This window comes from Agelaius tricolor, unplaced genomic scaffold (genome assembly GCF_023055355.1).
Source record: "Agelaius tricolor isolate 1412-34295 unplaced genomic scaffold, bAgeTri1.0.p SCAF_9, whole genome shotgun sequence".
NCBI classification, from domain to species: Eukaryota; Metazoa; Chordata; class Aves; order Passeriformes; family Icteridae; genus Agelaius; species Agelaius tricolor.
This window is the reverse complement of record NW_027269269.1, coordinates 3,268,090-3,290,680: the sequence shown is the minus strand read 5'-3', so window position 1 is coordinate 3,290,680 and position 22,591 is coordinate 3,268,090. Positions and strand designations below refer to the sequence as shown.

Below are 22,591 nucleotides of genomic sequence, written 5' to 3'. Positions count from 1 at the left end.
ACACCTAGAGTATCCCAGGGCTGGGGAAGAAAGGCCCAGCTGGCTCAGAGAGCAATTGTATCTCCATCCTCTGGTTTCAGAGACATCACATCGAGGATTCACCCTCCTACACAACTGCCAAAGTGGCAACGAGGGGCTTCTGCTGGCTTCCCTCTCTCGATCCACAAAGAGGAGATGTTATTTTTGGTTATCTACATTTGATTGCAGGAATGTTTTACTCTGAGGTCAGAGTAGGAGGTCTTTTTAATTTAAAAGGCAAACAGGCATTACTGATAATGAAGCGGCAATGTAATCAAAGGAAATCTCTGGAGCATTTCACAAGGAAGTGTCTGAGGCATATAAACAGTCAAACAACAAAAAAAACCCCAGCATTTTCTTTGCAGAGTCAGCGTCTACAAACACTGCTCCTTAATCACTCTGGATCCAGCTGAAATAGAAATCTCAAACCATGCTTCTTTTGCATTTTACTGTAAATACTCAGCACACCATTAATAAAAACCCACCACTAGGACACCAAAGGGTCACCAGGCGAAAACCACAGAGGAATGAAGACAGAAGTGCTGCCTGTGCCACTAGCAGGCTGGGAGGTGCCAGAAGTTACCTGTCAGAGGTGACTCTTGCAGCAGCCAGCCAGGATTTAAGGAGTACCAAGTCCTTGCTGAGGGCTCAGCAACAGCCAGCTTTCCAGAGAAGCTGAGCTCTTACCCTCTGCCAGGGTGTAGCACTTCCAGGACTTCTTAGTGCAACAAGCTCCCCTCCAGGTACTTCCAAAGCACATGTGAAAGCCACAGAGCAACCTTCCCTCTTTATAAATTGTATTTGACATTATCCAGCCAAAATGCCTGATAAGCATCAAATGTATCTGGATGTGTGGCCCTGCAAGGCTGATTTGGAGCATATTGAGAGCAGCCAGCTCTCCAGTCCATGAGAACATGGAGTATTGAGCTCAGCACACATGCAGCTGCAAGTTTTTTATCCTGCCTGGATGTGAAATGGTTAAAAGAGTGTTAAATACCTTCAGCAGCAGCCCCATGGATGTCCTGGTGGTGATGGATGGCTAAAGCAGCTCCTGCCCTCACCAGTCAGTGACCTGACAGTGCTCCCCACATCACCCCACTTCTTTCAGCTCAGACATCACATGGATCCAAACAGTGGAGCTGATTCAGCTGAGCAGCTGGGGCAAAGATGGGCAGGATGACCACGGCTGGCAATGAGTGGCTTGGGAAACTGCTAAGCCAGTCTAGCAGCCCCATCAACAGGAACCCAAGGATGCATGGCCCTCACCAAAGCCCTGAAGAAACACTGCTGTTCCAGGCTGTGACTTGGCTTGGCAGCAGGCTACTCCAGCCAAACAGCAGCTCTCCCTCTGTGTCCCAGAGGTCTGCATGGAGGAGCATCTGCAGCAGCAGCACTCAGGGCAGGTGCTCCCAGGTCTGCCCATGTTGCCACACCAGACTGTACCCATGGCAGAATCACCCTGCAGCAGCAGATGGAGGCCAGGACATGTTGTGAGCTTCAGTCAGCCCCCATTTGCACCACACAGATCATATACAGAGTTCTGGGGTCAAATTCTCCACTCTAAATCCACAGAATCCTCTTCAAGGTGGTCCTTAAAGTAATATGGCTAAAAGCAGGACAAAGTTTTTCCTTTTCATGATAAGCAAAGATGATTTACATTTTTTTTTCAATAACAATGTCTTAAGGCAGAAAAGTCAGATCCTTTTTTGATTCCTAAAATCACTTGGACAATCCATTCTAGCCTTCATTTTTGAGACTGTTATTCCTAAACTTCTTTCAAAGACTACTTAGAATGATATTGGGTTTGCATAGCAAGGTTTTGGTAGTGGGAGGCTATGGGGGTGGCCTCTAAGAGAAGCTGCCAGAAGCTAACCCTAACCCAATGCCAGCCAGCTCCAAGAAGGAATAACAGTGCAGGTTTGATGGGCACCCAATGTGCAGTCAAGGTGAGCCCACTGTAAAAAGACCAAGCACCTTTAAAAAATACCATCTAAAAATATCAGTGCTAAACATCACATGCCTGTCTGAAATGCAGCAATCCTAAAACAATAATGGAGGTCTCTCTCTGCTTAAAGTACCTTTCATTTCCAAGCACTGCAAACACTAAGCACTTGTATATGCATTTCTCTGGGGGGGGTGGAAGGCAGACATCATTGTCAGATGTCCTAAAGTCAACTAACTTAAATCAAAACTTGAAGCTGCCCAGTTTTGCCATCAGCCTTCTCAAAACAGGGGAACTGACCCAATTTAAACGTCTGAGAAGCAGAAAAGGCTAAGAGTGGCTTGTTGCTTTCCAGCTACCCTCCTTTTGGTATCAGTGCTGTTGACTTCTTGTCCCTAAGTGCCTCACTTTGCACTTACTCTACTGGGTGCTTGGTCATATCCTTTACAGATAAGGTGGCAATACGGTTGCAATCACAACATTCTTTTCCTACTCACTCATTTTTTTCAGAAGTAGTCACCTTGGAGGGTGAAGTCTTCCATGCTTGGTCTCTGTGTACAGATTTTTTCTGGTTTGGGGTTTTTGTGTGTGGATTTTTAAAAAAATCTAAACGTATTGGTTTACTAGAAGTTCACTTATATACTTTTACTGAAGTTAAGATTACTTCTGTCTTTAAAAACTCTAAACTCCTCCTATCAGCTTTTTTTCTTACTTTTCTTTACAGAAAAGCTAAAGAACAGCTCAGGGCAACAACAAAAAATGAACCTTGAAAGTTTCATGAACACAGTTTAGAGCACAGCCCAGGACATTTGGTTGAACTGGAAAACAAAAAGCAACCCAAATTGCTTTTTTTTAAGCTTTTAAGTATTTTGTAATTGTCCACTAAATATTTAACACCTAGCACAACTTGTGTTTTCTTGTTCTTGCTACGCTTAACTTGGCACTTTATTCTTTACTGCAAATCAGTGAGGAGAATGCAGACTGTCCTGCCTCTCTTCAGAGACTGGGTTAGCCAGCAGAGGAGTCAGGGTCTAGGCAGACTGCTGAAGCCATTAGGCTGGAACAGTTGTTATGGAGCAGTTCTCCTGCTGTGCAGCCTGGAGGGAAGATTTCTTCCTCCCTCCCCTGTGGAGATCCTCAGTGCCCAACCCAGTAAGTCAGGATTAGGCATCAGAGAGATTGGCCCCTTAATCAGTTTTAACTCTCATCTTGTAATGTTCCTTTTTCCTAATCTTTCTTTTCAATTTACAACTTCATTCTGGCCTTTGTTCTAATACTGTACCTCCATCAACTTTGACTTTGATAGCAGATTTGATCACAGCTCTAAATCCTTCTCCGGGTCACCAGGTTTTAACCCTATTTGTGCACTGGATCTCCCTCAAGGTTACATGATAGCTACAACCAGGATGGCAAATAATTAATTGCACTGGAGAAGGGGAATGTCAACTCTAACTGGTTTGCACTAGCAAGCAGGCCCTTGGGTCCCCAGTGCCAGTGGGAACATGGTAAATCCCCCTTCAGACCTCTGGCCATGTTACGAATCCTTTTCTGTCTTCTGCCCCACAGCATCCCCAAAGTGGAATCAAACCTGGTAATTTCAAGTGCCTCACACATGGGTTAGAAATGTCAGAAATAAATGGTACATATTAAAATGAGGAAATAATGTGATGAATCCTTACTGATAGGGGACAGAAGGGAGAGAGATAAAGGGCTAGCATGGAATAAAAGAAAATTATGCTTTTCCACCTTCCATACATGAATGTTTACCATATGGAATCAAAGAATTAAAAAAAAAAACCCCACTGATATAATTTTATGTGCTTTTTGCTAGTAAAAGGAGTCTAATATCTTTTTACTAGAAAAGCTGCAAGGAAAAATCATAAATATGCCAGTCACTTTCTTGTGTATGCTGGTGGAGAAATCTTGCCTTTCCTTCCCAGAAATGGTGCGAAGAACATCTGGAAAAATTGATAAAAAGGATGCTGAGACCTCAAAACCCAAAATACACCTCTCCCCTCTTCAACCTCATTTTATGCTCAGCTGCAGTGTATGGGCTGGATTCAGATCACAGTCATGCACATCCTGAGTAAATACATCGAAGTCAACATGTTCATGAAACAAGAATTTGGGCTCCAAACATCCCATGCTGTTTAACCAGCTGAAAGCACAAGACTGAGTTTGATCCAAGTAAGATTCACTGCACCTGCTGATGCAAAGGAGCCTCAATGGCATGGTCTCCCTATTCCAGTAGATGTAACTTGGGGTGCATCAATAGAGAGACAGAGTACTTTGAAATACAATGAGCCCAAGCCTCACTCTTCTTAATCCTAATGAAAAAGCCCACCTCTTCCTCAGGAGGTCCTCACCTCATTCATTTATTTCTTAAAAGTTAGGTCTGTTTCACCATTTCTGCCTCTGCCAGTGAGAGGCTGGGCCTCTGCCACTCAGTTCTCTGCACGGCCACAAGTCCAAGGCAAGTTTCCCGTGTTGCCCTCTTGCTCCTCCCCAGGGACCTGTGGAGCAGGGAAATTTCCACCGATGCCTGTGTCAGCTCACTGATTGCCTACCATGTTACACAGCTATTGAAATGAGACAGGCACCTGCCCTCCCACACCAAATAAAACCAAGGCCAAGATAGATAATACAACTTGCTCTCAGGGTGAGAGCTGGTCATGAACTTTTCACCAAAGAAACTGGGTTAGATTTGGTGAGAAGTACTAAAATGAAAGAGAATCTACACCAGAATGTCTCCTTGTTGAAGACAGACAAAGGAGAGACTGTGGGGAGCTGCTGTTTTAGGTGCACTGGAAAAAACAGTATTTGTTTTATGATACGGAGATGAAAGTGGCACCACAGCCATCACCAATGGGTGTCTGAGAGCAGCCAGAGTAAAGGGGCATATAGAAAATGCTGTGCAAACACACACTGCAGCTATACCTTGCTAGGTCTGTAGTCACTTCCCTTCACCTTTGTTCAAGGCAAGACTCTGCCCTCCAGATCTCTGACTCATTAGAAGAAATTCTTCCCAACACTTGAGCGATGTGGGCACTTTTCTGCAACAGCCCAGAGAGGTCCTTCAGCTCCTTGTAAAGTATGCAAATCATGAAAGCCACATTGTTCTTCAGTATCAAACAATCTAATCCTGCCCACCAACCAATTAATAACAGGACAGAAAAACAACCAAAAAGCCACTTTCAAAGGGAGCTCTCTGGCAATTCCAAGACAGAGAAACCCTCTGGAACAGGAAACTTACTGTCACAAAGAGGGTGCTGCACAGCTTTGCTCACTTTCCATTAGTTGGCCAGTGGAGCAATAAAGTGACATGGGTTTCCAAAGCAAAGTTTGCTTTGGTGCCTAATCAGGCTCTACTCCACCTGAACTCTTGCTGACTTCAATGAGAGGGTAGATGGAGTGAAAAATGAATGAGGACTTGAAGGTTTGGCCCTTTACGAGCCAAGATTTAAGTTGTAAACTTATTTAAAGACACAAAAATCTCTGCAGCTGAACTCAATGCTGCTTTTGAACACAAACCTTGTTTGTTTTCTTTGTGTAAATCTTTACATGTTAACATGATTAAATCTGCTGGGCAGGTGTCTCCTCATGTCCATGTTTGCTTTGGCTCATGAGCTGCCCCTCTCACCTCTCCAAATTCATGAAAATTTAGCGTTAAATCCTGCTTTTTGTTACATGAGAGTGCCAGGGAGCCCCTCTCCCTTCCTAACCAAAGTGTGCTCATGTCACAGCTGGGCTGGAGTCCAGCCCAGCACTGCCATGTGCCCAGGTTGGGGAGGGCAAGTGTGGGTACTCATCTTCCACAGGTAGGCAAGCATGGCATGGGATCCACCATAGACCCTCACTGCACACTCACTCTCCCACTTCTCAAGCTATTTCTGGAGTTGCCAGTTTTCCAGCTACATGTTCACCCTGATTAATTCCCTGCTTTTGGAATTATCTGACTTTTCAGCATCCCAGCCTCCACCAAACTTAAGTTTTCAGCTGTCCTGATGAGACATATAAAGGAATAAGAGCATGACCTGTTAAAGCTCAAGATTATACACTTGCTATAATTTCCAAGCATCACTCTAATGCTCTTTGCAAGGTTTCTGGGACCCAGCTGTAGTGCCCAGGGTGCTGACATTCTGCCCTGCACAAACCAAACAGTTCCTCATCAACCACTTGCCTTGTTCATTCCCAGCCACAGCAAAAATGTGCACCTGCTTTTTTAGAGCAATACAAGCAAATTCAATTTTAGAAACTGTTCAAAGGGCCTAAGATTCAGAAAGATATAACTAGTGAGGACATTTTTTATTACTCCAGAAGAATGTGCCTAGCAAGAACAGCTGTCTGGGTGAAGATCCTCTGAGACAGGATATGAATATATAGGTATCGAGTGGCACACACAGCTCACCTAGAACTCCTTCCCCAAGCACAGCAAGGACCCAGGTGATATCTGCCATATTTAACAGCAATTCAGCTGAGTCACAGGAAACTGTTGGCATCCTCTTGTGCAAGTCTAGATGCACTCACTGCTTTCCAGGGTTTGCAAGCTGCTTTTTGTTTAGCAGACTAGTTCTGAACACTCAGATCTTGCACCTCATTTTTTGTCTAAGATCTAGGAAATGAAAAAAGCAATTAGCTCCCTAAATCCTGCTCTTATCTATGATTGGGTGTGAGTTTTTTTGTTGTTTGTTTGTGAAAAACATTGAACAAAACCAGTGTCCACCATGTAGGCCAGGAAAATAGACCCCGATGACAGCCAGCTTATCTTCCACAGCTGCCTGAACAAACCAGCACCTAATGGGCATGTTCTCAGGAGCACTTCCAGCCAAGGACTGAGGTGACAGATGGACTCGTGCAGTTTTTACAAAGCTCTCTATTTCCTATAGGAAATGAGAGGAATCCTGTTACTTTCCCTTCCTGCACAGAGTTACATTGCCAGAAATACCCCAAGAGCAATGGGGCTGTGGGCAGGAGGGGAGAGCAGAGCATGCACCTTAGCACACGTTTCCACCAGCTTCAAGGAAATATTTTAAAAATAAGGAACATGAACCAGAGAGTCTAACTGAAGAAAGCTCCCACTCTATTTCTTTCCCACCCTCACCCTTCACTTTGGACAAGCTCACGATTTCTAGCAGGTGTGAAAGAGCCATGAGACAAACAAAAGAGATAAAAGACAGAACAACTCTGAAGAGGAGTGGGGAGGCCACAACACAAGCACAGCACACCAGCTCCAAGCAGGCAGAGGCACTCTACCATTATCTAGTTCACAGATGGACCACCCAGAAAATCTGGGAGCAATTAGGAATGAGAACAAACAAATGCATGGAAAGAAGGGGGGAGGGAAAATGGGAAGGAGGGCCAGAAGGGATTCCTTACATCATCTCCATGCAAGCGTTTCGAGAATGAAGTGAAGCTATATGGAGGAGGAATGCAGATGAAAGAGTTTGCAGTGAGAATGCAATAAAGTAAAAGGCTATGAAAACATGGAGTGTATGAATGAATTACAACATGGCCATGAAATTTAGAGAAAGTCAGGACAGTGTGTAAACAGAGAAGAAACCCATCAAGCTCTTGGAGACACAGACATGCACATATAAACAGATCAAATGCTGACTGTCTCTCTCTCACTGTTAACAGCAATTCAACCCACCCTGCAACCCAGGGATGCACCAGGCACAAAACTGACTCATGCTTCCCTCTGACTATCAGTAACAGGCATTAAATACTGGCAGGAAAACACAAATGCTTCGAACCAGCACCAGTATAACCTCACATAAATGCACAGATAGGAGCCACAGCAACATCCAGGCAACTCACAGAGCTCATACCAGAGCCATGTGCCTGGGAACAATCAGTTTTCTGCTGGTCTGGTTTCCACTTACCTGGCATCTAATCACACTATCAGTCAGCACTTCACAACACCAGGTTACACCTTTCTTGTCCTGGGAGACTGACCTGGTTTTGGTACTAAGTGCTTTGGCTTCAACTGACTTCAAAATGACTGCTCAGCCTTCTAAGAACAAGGGCCATTATATAATTAAATGCCTGGTATTAAGTGTCTTTGTTGGTTATAATTGTGGCATAGAAGGTTGCCTTTGTTGCTGCAAAGTTTGTTTTCTCTTCTTAAATAATTTGATGTGCAGTTTGTGACTTTTGCTAGCGAGCAGAATTTATAAACTCTGTTTTGCTGGATCCAAGAGTTGCAGCAGAAAAATTACTCAAAAACTGAAGATACCAAGTGTTTTGAAGTGATCTTAATCAATAACACGGTGTTTACTTTGTCTTGGCCTCTGAGAAGCAAACTCTGGTCCCTAAGGACATCTTATAAACACATTAAAGTTCACACAAGCTTTTTTAAAAGCTTTTCAGTTTACCATAATCTCAGTAAATCACTGCCTGATAATTTTCCCTAAAACCAGTCCTTATTAACACACAAATTCAGTTGAAAAAAATCTACTATCTGCTTGTCTTAGCAGCAGCTAAAATATGGCAATTAGCTTACCTTAGACTAGACATCAAAGGCTCAAAGGATGACCCTGCCCCAGAAGAACAAAATCTTTTAAAAGCCCCATTCCACTCAGTTTGCTAGTTTATAAGGTTTGCTAAAATCCAGTTTAATGATCATGTAGTTTCTTAGCAAGTCATGTGGTGCCATATTGTGTAAGGAACAGAAGAGCTTGTTCTAAAACCTTTTTGAACTTGGGGAGCTTTTCCGACCAGCTGATGCAGAACCACATTCTGAGATGGTAAATGAAACTGTTGGATGGAAAAGCCTCACCAGGATTTTCTTTAGCTTCTTTCAGAATAGACAGAAGTTCCCACACAACACATACTCTCTCTATACAATGAAAGGTTCAATAATAGCAATATATTCAAGTCCATATGGTGTGGTTATAAGGGAGAGGCACAACGAGAAACTGAGAACCCTGAAGGCAAGAGACCTGCAAGCTGTGGTGAAAAAAGCAAAAGCATAAAAAAAAACTCCTTAAGGTGAAACTGAACAAAGTAGTAGGGCACAATGGATTAAGCCAGTTCTCCTTTTAGCTACAGTCCTAATATCCTGAGCTGCTGACAGTTCCCTCCCCTGACATGGTTATATTTTTGTTTTGTTTTTTTTTGATGACATAACAAAGTGTTTTCAAAACCAGCCTGCCTCAGTGGCCAGGTAAGAGCATTACATGTTACCATGCAGGAGACTGAGCAGCAGTTTCCAATAGAGCCTCACAGCAATAATGCAGGAGAAATGAAAATGGAAGGGCTGGTTTCTGTGGGGGGGAACAGACACATATGAAAGGGAACAGCAAAACATAAATAATATAGGAGAAGAAGCCTTATTAGCCTGTTTGCAATCAGATTTTAATAGTGAATGAGAAATAGGGAGGGGAGAAGAAAAGAAGGGTCTGGTTTAAACATTTAGCATAGACTTGCCTCTTTCCATTACTATCACGAAGCATGGCTTTTCCCAGTTCTCTTGTCTTCGTTTCCAACTCCTTAACTTGCTCCAGCAAAGTTTTATGGTAGGTATGCTTCGCCCTATACCGCAAGGAAAGGACAAAAAACAAAACAAAAAAGCCATGTGAATATTTGTTTTGCTACAAACCCCCAGTTTTACCTCTCAGGTGAGAGGCACAGGGCCCTCCCTTGAAGGATTTGGGAAATAAAGCACAATGTATGCATGTTAGTTCAGGTTTACAATGACTGGGAAAAAATACATACAAAATGAGAAATCAGGACAACTTCAAATTAAACAGAGCTCAGCCACTTCAACACAACACTCAAAACCTAGCCAAGCAGCAATGCTATGGGACCACAGAGACCTGACCCTGCTGCCGTGGGACTGCTCAGGACCCGGGTACTCAGACAAAAGAGCTGGGATTCATTGAATATTCATGGCAGTAAAACATGAATCCACTCTGTCTTTTGAGCTACGCGTGGCACCGCTCTGAAAACCAGAGCAGAGTCTCAGCTAATAATTGCCATTCAAGCCCCTTGATTTTCATTTATCAGCCTCACGTGACTGGAAAGGCACTTCTTTCCTCAATGAACTTCCAAACTGACAGTAACAAGACTGGCTGTGTCCTCCTACTTTTTCAGCCTGAGGATTCAAAGAGTAATCCATGCACCACACATGCAATCAAAATTTAGAGTGCAATTTAGAGTTCCCCATGAAGAGACTTGGACCTTTTCCCCCTCCAGGTTCACTGACTGCTCCAGGGCTATTATACCTAAATTACATTGACACAGGGGAGACAATCAAGTCCCCTTTTTCTTGACCTATACAAAGCAAGAACACAAAACGCAGGGATCTTTCTCACATGGGCAGTTTTTGATCAGCTTCCTCTTTTGCGCCAGTTAAAGGAGGACAAGTGTCCCATGAGGATTTATTGATTTGCATGTGACTGCACAATAAGCCTAAAAACAAGATGGAGCCAAGTGGGCTGAGACACTACTTGCTTCATAGCATTAAATTAATATTCTTCAGCTCAAAGGTGGCAAAAATTTCTTTGCAAGTTTTATAAAACATGCAGACATTAAAATCTTTAGCCAATGATATAAAACAATGCAAATCTCCCTCTAACAGAAAAATAATAACTGGTGTGTATGTAATTAAAAATAATGAAGATGCATTTATTTTTAAAAAGTATGATACTATTGCTCCTTCCACAGGGAATAAGAAACAAAGACCACAAAATCTTTGCTGGCTCTGTTTATAATGACAGTGCCTTGATACTAACACTGGGATATCTAAGTCCTCTGGTCTTTGTGTTGCTGAATTACGCTCCAAATACCTAAAAATGAGAAGTTAAAATGAAAACTACTTTCAAAACACATCTGCAGTTAAGAGAAAACAAACAAAAAACCCCAGAAGATGAAGCACACCAAAATCTGAAGTTAAAGATTATCAGGATGTACTTAGAATGGCATATTGTTAAAACAAACCACCAAAGGTGTATGATTTGTAACACCAACATACTGTGTCAAAAGAATGAGTAGCAAGGGTATTTTTAAAATGCATAATGCTTCTGCAATGTGAGATTACCAACAGCTGCACAGAAATTAATTAGATTCATGTTGCTATAACTAGTTAGGCTAATGATTAGACTGGTCTCCTCTTTGAGGAAGGGAAAGTATAGCTATTAAAATGAGAAAGCTTTGAGGCTATTAATTTTTATAATCTTTTCAGTTGAATTCACTTTTACAGTCTTTAATTTAAATAAATACATTGAAATTTTGACCTTGAAATTTTGACCTTCATCTCTTCCCTTTTAAAGAGGTCATACCTACTGCAAACTTCAAGACTGATCATGTTTAGAATTTTTCAAATCCTTCATAACCAGTTTTTCCCCACTGACAAGGACATAAAAATGTACATGTTATTCAATCTCTTCCAAAGTTCCATGTTTATTTTGCCATAAGCCATAAGAGATGTTTTTCTTTTCCCTTAGAGTTAATACTGAATTCAAAATTTGATCAACAAGTCCAGTTTGTGCAGCACAGCACCAGGAGGCATGACATTGATATGATACAACATGGAAGAAACACTGTTGGCCAGAAACTGGGAATAATGAAGTGTTTTGTAAGTAGTGTGAAACGATGAAACACATGGGCTCTTCTGGGGCTGGTAGTTGCTATGCATTGAGTCACTCCTTCACTTGGAAGCAAGAGCACCCATGGAATGGTCAGTAATCAAGTATTATCACTAAATATAAGAATATGAAAAAGGCCTGAGGAACCTATCCACATGTTCCTTCAAAAAAAAAAAAACTAAAATATGGTATTACAGTTGCCTCAGAGTCTGGGCTTGCTCCTATCAAAGTCAACTGCAAATATTCCACAGACTGCTGGCAACAGGACTGGATACTACTTCATGACTTTTTCCCTACAGCACTTTACAAACTTTTGATGCACAGAAATACAGGTAGGATTCTGAGCTTTTAGGTTAGTACTCCACAAGTGACCCTGGATGCACAATCAGTCCTCAGTGAACAATGAGATTTTGTGTTTGCTGTTACTGTTCAGCCAAAATTTGATGCATTACATAAAGACAAACTCACCTTTCCCTCACATGCTGGGATTTTAAGATCAGGGACTGCAAGAACAGGCAAAAGGCCATCTTTGTATTTTGTGTGGCCCTTCCCCTTTGAAGCCAGGGAAGTGCATCATTTCACTGGCCTAGGATATTTAGGGGGTTCAGGAGGCCAGAATCTGCCAGGGAGAAGCATGGTGACACTCATAAATGTTTCTCAAACATGACACTATCTCTACTCTGGCTTATCGTCCTCAGTATACCATTTTATGAGTCTTGTATTTCAGGGACTGCAAGTATATGCAAAGATGGGAAGAGCTCCTTGTATCTTCTTCTCTTACTTACACTGCAGAACTGGCAAGCGCAAACTGCTTCTTCCCCGTGGTAAAAAAAAAAAAAAAAGTTCATGAACATTTTGGTAATGATTTGAAGGCTCAGGAAAATTTTCACTGTAAAATAAGCACTGAGACACCAATTAGGAATAAATTCTTGCACTCTTGCCTGATATTGCTGGAATACATGCTGTGTTTTTATGATTCCCACATACCTCTGTGAGTCAGCTATTCCAAGATTTCCTAGAGCCAGTGACATGTATTCAAGTGACATGTGCCAGCTGGGAGGGAGCACTCACCTTACAAAGCTCTGTTCATTGCAATGGTGGCACAAATAGGATTTTTACAAGGCAAACCAAGGCACTGAATTCAGGGTAGTGGACCAAAGTTAACAACATATTGCAACCAAGAATTAAAAATAAGCTTCCTTCTCTTTAAAAAGAGTTTTCCACATTTCCTTGATTCATTTAAAAGGGGAAAAAGAAAAAGAAAATAAAAAAGCCTGGAGCCACAGAGAACATGGGAGGTAAGTGATGTGTTGACAACTGAAGCCTGTGTAACAATGGAAACACGTTCTTGCTTCCAGCATTAGAAATTTTGATAGTAGATGCAGCACAGCAGTTTATAAGCAAAAGATTTGTATGTGTCTGAAACAGACTTTCCCATCAACCTTGTTCCAGACTAAAATTCTGTACTGTGTTTATGGCTTTCTGGCAGTATTTTGTACTGAAATTAGGCATGTACCTTTTGGGTCATACGGATGTTCTGTCTGTGGACATGTGCTTCATGTCCAAAAGAAACTGAAAGGGATAAATTCCATGATCATGAGCAGGCAGAGTTGCTGGAATTTTATGGCCAAAACCATATTCTGCTGAATTACAGAGAGCAATGTGGTGTAACCACTGCTGTGGAAATGTGCCAGCTGATTTCCAGAGGCCTTAGGCTCCAGTTTTAAATGGCAAGCCTCTTGGAAAGGAAATAGACCTTTACTCCTTCCATATGGCAGTACTGATAGCTGTGTCATTTCATTTATCCTAGTTAAAATGTTAATAATGTTAATTTTTCAGTGATGGCTTAGTTTAAAAAAAGAAAAAAATAATAAGGTCCTGGTCAGAGAAGAGATTTTTGGCTTAATATTGTTAGGAGCCTCCTGTTTAAAATCTTTTGGGAAAATATCTGGCCTATCAATCATACACGTTTGTCTTGAGAGCTTCACAGTCTCTATGCATTCTCAGTCTGAATGACTGAAAGGATTATGTTGCTGAGATTTCTTTAAGAAATATTAAAGAACAGGCTCAGTCAGTAACAGAGTTTGAAATGACTAATAGCTGAGGATGAGACTGCCATGGTCTAGCCTGTTTTACAATTCATGAGTTATTTTGCCAAGAACTGATAAGAAAAGAGGACAACTTCAGGACACTCAACTATTATGAAAACATTAAAAAAGCTAAAGATTTTTTTCAGAGTTTTAACAAGCAGGTCACAGACACAGTTAAGTATCTAAATTTAAACATTTTGGCCTCAGTTTTAGAATTTTAAAATCATTTACAATTGCAGAAGTTTAGTGAGTGCAAAAAAAAAACCAACCCAAAAACCCAGACCTCTGATGTGCTGGACTATTAAATCATGGCTGAAATTTCACATTACATTATCTAGATTTAATTTGAGCAGTCTAGCTTGTGAAAATTAAGCTGAGGGACAAAATTTAAGAAGTACTTACTGAGTGCTGATTTGCCTACTACCAGTTTAATTTCACTGTGCTATCAACCCCATATGAAATAACCAGATTTTCTGATCCGTGCATATGATTTACCTTTCATGAATGTGTTTGAAATGTGCCTGTGCTTGGGAAACTTTCTGGTTTTTTTTAGTATTTTCTGCATGTTTCTGTAAAGCAAACTGGTGGACTTAGCAGTGTTAGTTTTACAGCTGGACTCAATGATCCCACTGGTCTTTTCCAACCTAAATGGTTGTATGATTCCAAGAATCTTCCCTGACTGACCAACTCCCATTCTGGGAGCAAAGTGTTATGTGTCATGATGCTTCACTGTGAGCCTTTCTGACAAGTTACAAGCTAACCTGTATTTCCTCTTCATTCCAGGCAGGATTCTGCCTTCTTGCCCCCGAGTTGGAATGTCCGGGGTCCCCCTTGCACAAAGTTATTATGTATCCATGTAACAAAACCTTCTTAATTGTAACACATCCTTCCAAGGGAAAAGATGGAAGGTTTGGTGCATAAGACACTTAAAAGTAAGCTGAAAAAAGGCCACAAATTCTAAATTAAAATTATTACTTCTGTATTTCAAATTGCAGTGGCAGAGAAGGTAAATTGCTTCCCTTTAAATCCAAGTTCTTGAAATTGTTTGCCTTCTGCAATGCTTTGAAACCCCAAAATTTTGAGGGAAGGGAATTACACAGGCTTGTATTTCACCAGTTTGTTCCTCCTCTCTGGGCAGTGAAGGTACCATTAAGACTTCACTTCAAACATAAAGAGGAGAGTATTGCTATTCTCCCAGTTCAGTCTTCAAAGACTCAGCTGCTGAAGGAGCTGAAGGAGAACCTAAAAAGCAGCTGACAAAGAGGTGAGAGCTTCCTGGCTATGGATTAGAGTGCCACATTTCTACTTTCTACCTAACCTTAGTCAGATTCAACAAATTATTTGCTCCATTTTCAGGAAGTCTCAGACATTCAATTTAAATTTGCCTTTAACTAAAGCACAGACAACACAAGTAATCCTAGAGTGACACACCCTCACTACTCAGACAAGGCCACCTCCTCCAGATTTAGTCCCAGCCATTCATTCTCTCACATTGCTGGGTGCCATGGCAGGTGAGGAATCACCCCCTTCACCTTTTTTCCCTTCCAAATGAGTACCACCATTTTGCAATCACTGAGAGACTTCAGGGTTCTTTACAGAAGAATACTGGACTGGACAACACGTGCATAGAGAATAATTCCTACAACACCAAGAGGACTGGTTTGGGACTTACGCTGTCCATGCCACGTCTTTAACAAGGCACGCAGTGGGCACAAGAAACAAGCCAAACCAGAAGTATCCACATCTTAACACCATTCCAGCCTGTGAAGAAAACAAACAAATAACTCATGAGTGTTTTCAAGCTGTTACATGTTAAGTGGCTGTTTACAAGCAAAAAGGTAGAGTGATGGCATCAAACCAGTACTGCATCCATGGTCTGGGTGATGTTGAAATTGAATGGTGAGGTAATAATTAACAAACAGTGATGGCTTTTTTCAATAATTCCTTATGACCTCAAATTTCTTAAACATTTCTGAAAAATTATGCATTTTGACCAAATCCTCCAACAATATTAAATTGTGGATCCAGGCAGACACATTTTTAGTCATGGAGAAGAGCACTCTAAGTATATTCTGCTTGCACTTTTGACTACCTTTTGAACCCTTTGCTTACTCTCTTCCCATCTACTGTCTTAAATCTCTGAGCAGCATCAAACTGACATGAAAAAAAATGTATTTCTCACTAAGATGTTTCAGTCATATTCCACTTAAATACAACTTCCTGCTCAAGCTACTGCTGCCTGAAACCCAGGGTGGGAAAGATTCACTCCCGTCCCACAAATGGCTTTTTTTACAAACAAAGAGCTCAAAGTTTATATTCACGTTTTTCTCATTGTTGTAATGCTTGAAGAAAAAGCTTGGTGGGATTTGAGAAGGAAGATATTTGGAAGCCCTGCATATTCCAGTATATACGAATAGTTTAGGAATTAAGTTGAAATATAGCACTATTCACAGAAATGCTACTTTAGATCACTAGAACCTTTTGCAGATAAATTAATGGTGATTAAAGTTTGAGACTACCTCATCACCCCTTCCATGGAATACACATATTTCCCATCAGCATTGTTAAGTTCTGCTACACATTAGAAAGGACTTTTTCCCCCCCTGTAACTACTTGTGTGCACCACAAAACAGAAATAGAGGCTGAAAGGTTTCAACAGCATTTCCAGTGTCTAGACAGATTTTGCTCTCTCCTCAGTTATGGACACTGCTCTATCTCTTTTCCAAAATTTTCTCAGTAGTTTTTATGCCACACACATGCACCTACTGATATGTCAGCAGTGCAACACAGCCTTGGCTGGCTCAGCTTTGTCTCACACACAAGCACTGCAATGCTGAAGTGTCAGGCCATGGTACAGGTAAAGACACAGCTGAGCTACAGAGGAAATGGAACTACATGAAACACCTACCTAGCCTTTAAATATACTGGAGATAAAATTTGTAGTTATACACCTCCTAAGATGAGAATGATTGCTCACATGATGATCACTCACTACAGTAAAGCTCTTAAACTGAGAGAAGCCATCACAGAGCTCTGCCAGGATGTTCACCAGTGGCATCCAGCACCTTCTCCCAGTGTCAATCTCTGTCTAGAGTTGTTCATCTAACAACTCAGTCATATTTAGCAGCAACTTGCCCCCACTACTGGGTTGCCCAGTAGTGAGTACATCCACAAGTGGTTTTCACCTTTAAATGTTAAATCCTCCATGTCACTGCTGGACTGACGGATCAGTGGTAAATCTTGTACTGAAACCAAGAGCAAGCTAGACTGTGCTAAAACATTCATGGACACTTTGCCACCCACACAGACAGTAAGCAAACACATTCCAGTCACAGAATCAGCTCTCCGTTATTTGGGAGCCCTCATACCCACATTCACATGAGAATGCCAGAAGCACACAGACAGTTTTGGTCTATGCTTGTTTAAGGAAAAGGATGTACAGGAATAAGAGGGAATTAATAACTTTATTGGTAGCCAAGACGTTGAACTGTAATAGCAGTGGTAAAACATAATAAGATTTATCCTCATGCTTTGCTTTTCTTTGGCCATGACCCTGCCAGTGTTAGGAGTCACAGAATCACATCAGCATTTCCATTCACCATCCCTCCTCTGTCTATGCTAATAAAGGCTAAAAAAGTGACACAGTATTCTATATGCATTTTCTGGTATTTTTAATTGAAATATTTTACGTTCCGCTTCTTGCTTTTCTAGCCGAAAGCAACTTAACACACTTTCATAGTGCAAAGCATTCTGAATATGTGTACAATAGAAGTTAAAATGCTATTATTTTTGTTACAAATGCTGACATCTCAATCAATGGCTATGAATTTGGACATGTGGCATGTTGGAAAAAACCTCAAAGCCAAATACTTTTTGCCTGCAATTATGTATTTTACTCAAGTATTATTCTGTCCAAAAACTTCACCATAACAGTAAAACTATTCATCTCATTGGAACGCTGTCAGACACTCATTTTACTACTAGGAAGGCTTTTCCCACACAATCCTCATCAAGGTCGTACTCCATTCCTCAGCTCATCTGGAAGGTTTCTTTCCTGCTCATGGCTAGTTTCCTCTTGGAGTTACAGGACTGCTGTGCTTCACAACAGTCTGGTCTGTCTTGCATGCACAGCTCTGCCTCTGAGCACAGCCTCCTCCCTTGCAGGGTTACACCCTCTTCTCACACGATGGGAGCTCCTCAGCAGAACATTCACAGCAAATCACCCAATGTGCTCTGGGGACATCCATAGACAGCACTTTTAGGTTAGTCCCTAACTTGTAGGACAGAGAGCTGCGTTATGAACAGAAGCTGCAATAAGAGCACCTATTTATCCCTACAAAGATTTCCTCACACTTTCCAGCTGTTGCTGTGCTCCATTTCAGTTGCTCAACCAGTCATGACTACAGTGAAGACAGTACTGCATTACATATTCAGTGAAACATGGCATTTCTATACCCAGTTCCTGTGAATAACACTCTTCAGCTATCAGTTATCACCCCAAGATAAAAAAAAAAGCAGAGATACCAAACAGGAACCACTACAATTCTCCTTTTGTCAAGATCATCACACAAAGCAGGAGTAGAAATAGGTTGTTTTTTAAACAAATTCTAAATATTGACCATCTCTGTCATCACAGAGGCCCCATGATATGTAACTAACTAGTTTTTGTTCTGTCTACTGATGTAAACATTAGTGACTATCACACCCAAGGTGAATTGCCAGAGACCATTAATCACAATGCACCCCCCAAAACCACTTGAGACTAATGCAAGTCCTCCTTCCGAGAGCACTGCAACTTAAACTGCTGCCACCAGTAACTGCCTTTCAAACACTGATTAATCTGCCACAGACAAAGCATTTATTTTAGAGAATTGATAACATTTGTTAAAAATAAAGAATAGGAACAAGAAAAGAAAGAAAAAGAAGTTAGCTCCAGTTATTTCACAACTGAGGAGGAAATAATTTAGGTCCCAACGCCTTTAACATCTTCTAAATAGCATTTTTAAGGGTGGACAATTTAGTTCTTTTCATTTTAAAAACATTAAAAGAAGTAATAGCACTGACCACTCAGAAGGACCAAGAAGATTTTCTTTTTACTATTATTTTAGAAAGCATAGGTTAAGGTGGGCTTTTACATTTGTTGGTTGGAGTTTTTGTTTCTTTGCTTATTTTAACTCAAGGACATGTTATGCACAAGCATATGAAATAGAGATTAGATTGTTTTTAAAAAAAACACCTTAAATTGCAATACAATCTGGAGTACATGTCAAGCTCTCTTCTCCATTTTACTATTCTTAGTATGTTCATAAGCATTATTCCTCGTTGTACTGTTTTACCAATAGGTGGTGTCACTATTTTCAACAACTTCCATGGAGAACAAGGCCAAAAGTGCCCAGGGATGGGAAGTCAATATACACACTGTTCTGGTATTCTTATCACAGCATGGTTAGACAGCTGGGGACCAGTAAATGATTCAGAAAAAGCAAGCAAGGATCTCAATCATATCACTCAAGAAAAACGAGACAAAATTAAAATTCCTATTTTGAATAACTTAAGTTTTTATGATTTCATTTCCTCATATATCTACGTATCTTAACTTCGACAAAAAATGGACAGCAGAAGTATAAGATCATGATGAAACAGCTGGCTTTATATTTCCAGCACAAAAAAAAAATTATTCCTGGAAGTGTGCCTGGAGCCTGATCACAGCTCTCTCCATGAGACATGGATAAGGACCCAATAAGTCGCTCAACTGCAGTTTCATACTCATTCAATTCCAGCTTTGTGCACTAGGGATTCAAGTGCAACCTGCAGTTGATGGCACATCACTGGGTCCCCAGTGGTCAAATGTGGATGATAGCACGGCACTGCCTTTGGCAGCACTTGGGAAAGGAGGAGTGAGGGAGAGGATGGCCACATGATTATTGTGAGGGACAAGAAATATTCACTGCCATCACTGAGGTACTCTTGATCTGGACTTGGCAGACACTGATGACACTAGTGGCTAGATCTGCAAGTGCAGCTCTGCCTGGGTAGCCAAAGCAGGAAGCAGTGAATGCCCAGCTGCACCAACACAGCTGGAGGCAGCCAACTGAGATGCACCAGGTGGACTTGTCTGCCAGTGCCTCCCCTCCAGCAGTTCTAGACCAGTGGCTTGGTCTGAGCGCACCACTTCAGAAGGGCGAGAGCTGGGGCAGGGGAAGCCCAGTTGGTCACTCTGCTCCCATTCCATGTTAGGCAATTCACATGGAAGCATGTCAGTCACTTTTCAGTCACTGACGGCAGCTTCTTCAAAGCCTGCCCCTGGCCCATCGACCTGAGGTGCCATTCCTGGGCCCTCAGAAACAGACATTTTCCTTCCACTGGTGCTGCTAGCTTGGGCAAGCAGTCCTGCTTCACTTAAATTCCAGTGCCCCATCTGAAGGCATGGGGTATGGACAAACATATTACTCTCTTTGAGAAGTTCAACCATTAGCACTGAGACACATTGCAGCAATGCTCTGAAAACTCTCAGATTCCTGCAAAAGATGGCCTTTCTTCTGCTCTATAGACTCAATAGGACTAATTCAAACACTGCTTTAAATGTCTAGAAAATAGATGCAGTAGAAAGTAAAACACCTTCTGCCCCAATCTTGAAATTGTTGCACTTTTAGTGATGTTCCAACTTTGACATCTTTACTGCATGTTTGTTCTTTTCTCTTTTTTTTCTGATTTTTAAAATGCTTCTCACAAGTAAATTTGATCCCTAACTTCAGTAGGAAGAGAAACAGATTCCATGCACAAAAAAATCCTATTGCATATTATGAACAATATAATTGAGCAAGCACCTCAGCAAATATATATTTACAGTTTGCAGACTATTACCCACCCGTTTTCCTTTAGAGAACTGCACTGTGCACGGTCTGCACGTTTTGGGTCCTCCTAAGCCTGAATGTTTCAGTGCTAGCACTGGGTAGTTTTCTTTCAAAAGGCCTGGAAGTTTTACCTCAAATGGATAGAAGTATTAATTCTTTAGCAATCAAATGACTGAAAAGGTCTTAAGGAGACACAAGACTTGCCACAAACTAACACTCTAAGCAGTCCATGCCATGTAACAACTGGTAGATACTGTGTCATAAACAAACACATTTTTCATAAATTATTCTCAAGGCATCAGCTAGCAATGGCTTTCTCACACTTCAAATGATAAAAAAACTTTGTTACATTAAATCAAAACCTCCTACTATTTCTATTATAGCTTGTGTGGAATGGTCATTATCTCCACCCCATGCTGTTAACACTATAGAAAATACAGAGATAGTTTTAAAATTCCTGTATTATACAAGATCCTCAAGGTGCTACAGACATCAGGCCCTAGACCTTAGAGATCACATACATTAAAATGTAAGTGCAGAGAGATGACAGGACTAGCTCATGGTCACACAAACTGACTGCAGAGCTGGGCAGATTGCCCAAGTCCCCCAATTAAATCATACTAGATGGAGAATGAGCCTACTGGAGCCCAAGTATGAAATATAACCAATATCCAAGAATGCAGTCTTGAGGATTTTCCCTGTGCACACAAACACAGTCTAGTCTCAACCTGAGTTGGTGCTTAAGAACTTTTCCCTGCAACATAACTGCAGCCAGCTCCAGGCTGGACAGATCTGTAGATTCAGGGCTGACAGGTGCAATCAACAGATTTACTAGCTCCCTCTTCAACAAATACCTAGGCTGGAAAAGTACCTGAAGAATAGGCCCTTTGGGTTAGTGGCAAAGTTTTAAGAAATGAGGCAGAAGAATTTGATTTCCCCTCCTGCTTACACCACTGGGAGTCAGGAGTACCTCAGATGAAATCAGCAGAGCTCTGCCACTGAAAGGCTGGCTGGATATTTCCATATCAGAAATAAAGATGTGCAATGTTTTCCATAATGTAAGAGTTTTCACTCTAAAATGACTCAGATGAAAACAATGACCTCACTGGCTGGCTGCATTTAACACAATGACGCACTGGTCCAGTCTCAAAACTATTTCCTCCCTTTCCCAGTCTCTGCTCATACCAACACATCCCCTTGAGACCAGCAGAAGGAGGAAAGGAGAAAAAAAAAATCAGACACCTCACTCAAATATTTTACCCTTTTCTCTTAATTTTGCCAGTCATACTTGAAGGCACATGGGAGCCTAGAGTAAGAAATCTATCCACTGTCTAGCTCCCTAGCTATGAAGCTTGTTGATATTTTTAATATAGCACCTGGATATAAATGTAGGGAGGGACAAAAGGAGCTGCACTTTGAGTAAAAAGAAAATTGCCAACACCAGCACAAAGGCATGAATTTGGCATTCCTAGTAAAGACCAAGGTGTTTTGAGGTCCAGGCATCAGGCAAGAAGCTTTTCATTAATGAAGCTGCTGGTTATGACAGATAAAAGAAAGCAGGAAAATACAAATTAAAGTACAGAAGACCAAGAAAAATATAATGTCAACTCAAAAAAGACAAATTGCTTGCTTTAAGTTATTTCATGATCAGGAATTAGCAGTACAAAGTTACAAATCAAAAATCAAAACCTTCAAGGGGAAGAAAACACCCACCAAAACTAACTTCACATACACAGCCATGGTTTTGAAAGGACTAGATAGCACCATAAAACCATAGGAGCACAGTGAAAGGATCTTCTAGATCCTTTTATTTTCTTATCAGGAACTCTTTTTCCATAATGGAGGAACACAGCAAGTTAAAAACCTATTTTTATTCTATTTCTTCATGTAACTTAGATACATGAACATATCATTGGCCAAATATATCCCACAGGATGCTAAAATAAGCTCTGTTTTGTGTTAACTAAAGATACATTCTACATCCTGCTTAAGGAAGAAATTACTTTATCTCATTTATTAAATAGTATACAACAGTACCAATTAAACAAGGAGCCTGCCCATGCTACCCTCCATTATTACTCTGATAGCAGAGAATTAAGA

The 22,591-nt window shown here is 41.2% G+C and overlaps 1 protein-coding gene across 4 annotated transcripts in view; it reads right to left on the bottom strand.

The window, feature by feature from the left end:
• ATP8A2 (ATPase phospholipid transporting 8A2) overlaps positions 1–22,591 on the bottom strand; it is a 320,133-nt gene that overhangs the window by 19,503 nt on the left and 278,039 nt on the right. For all 4 annotated transcript variants that reach the window (XM_071434042.1, XM_071434041.1, XM_071434040.1 and 1 more), the window contains 2 exons: positions 15,310–15,398; positions 9,389–9,493 (listed from right to left, as the gene is read on the bottom strand). In XM_071434042.1, coding sequence (XP_071290143.1) covers positions 9,389–9,493; positions 15,310–15,398 — 194 coding nt within the window. The remainder of the gene's footprint in view (positions 1–9,388; positions 9,494–15,309; positions 15,399–22,591) is intronic.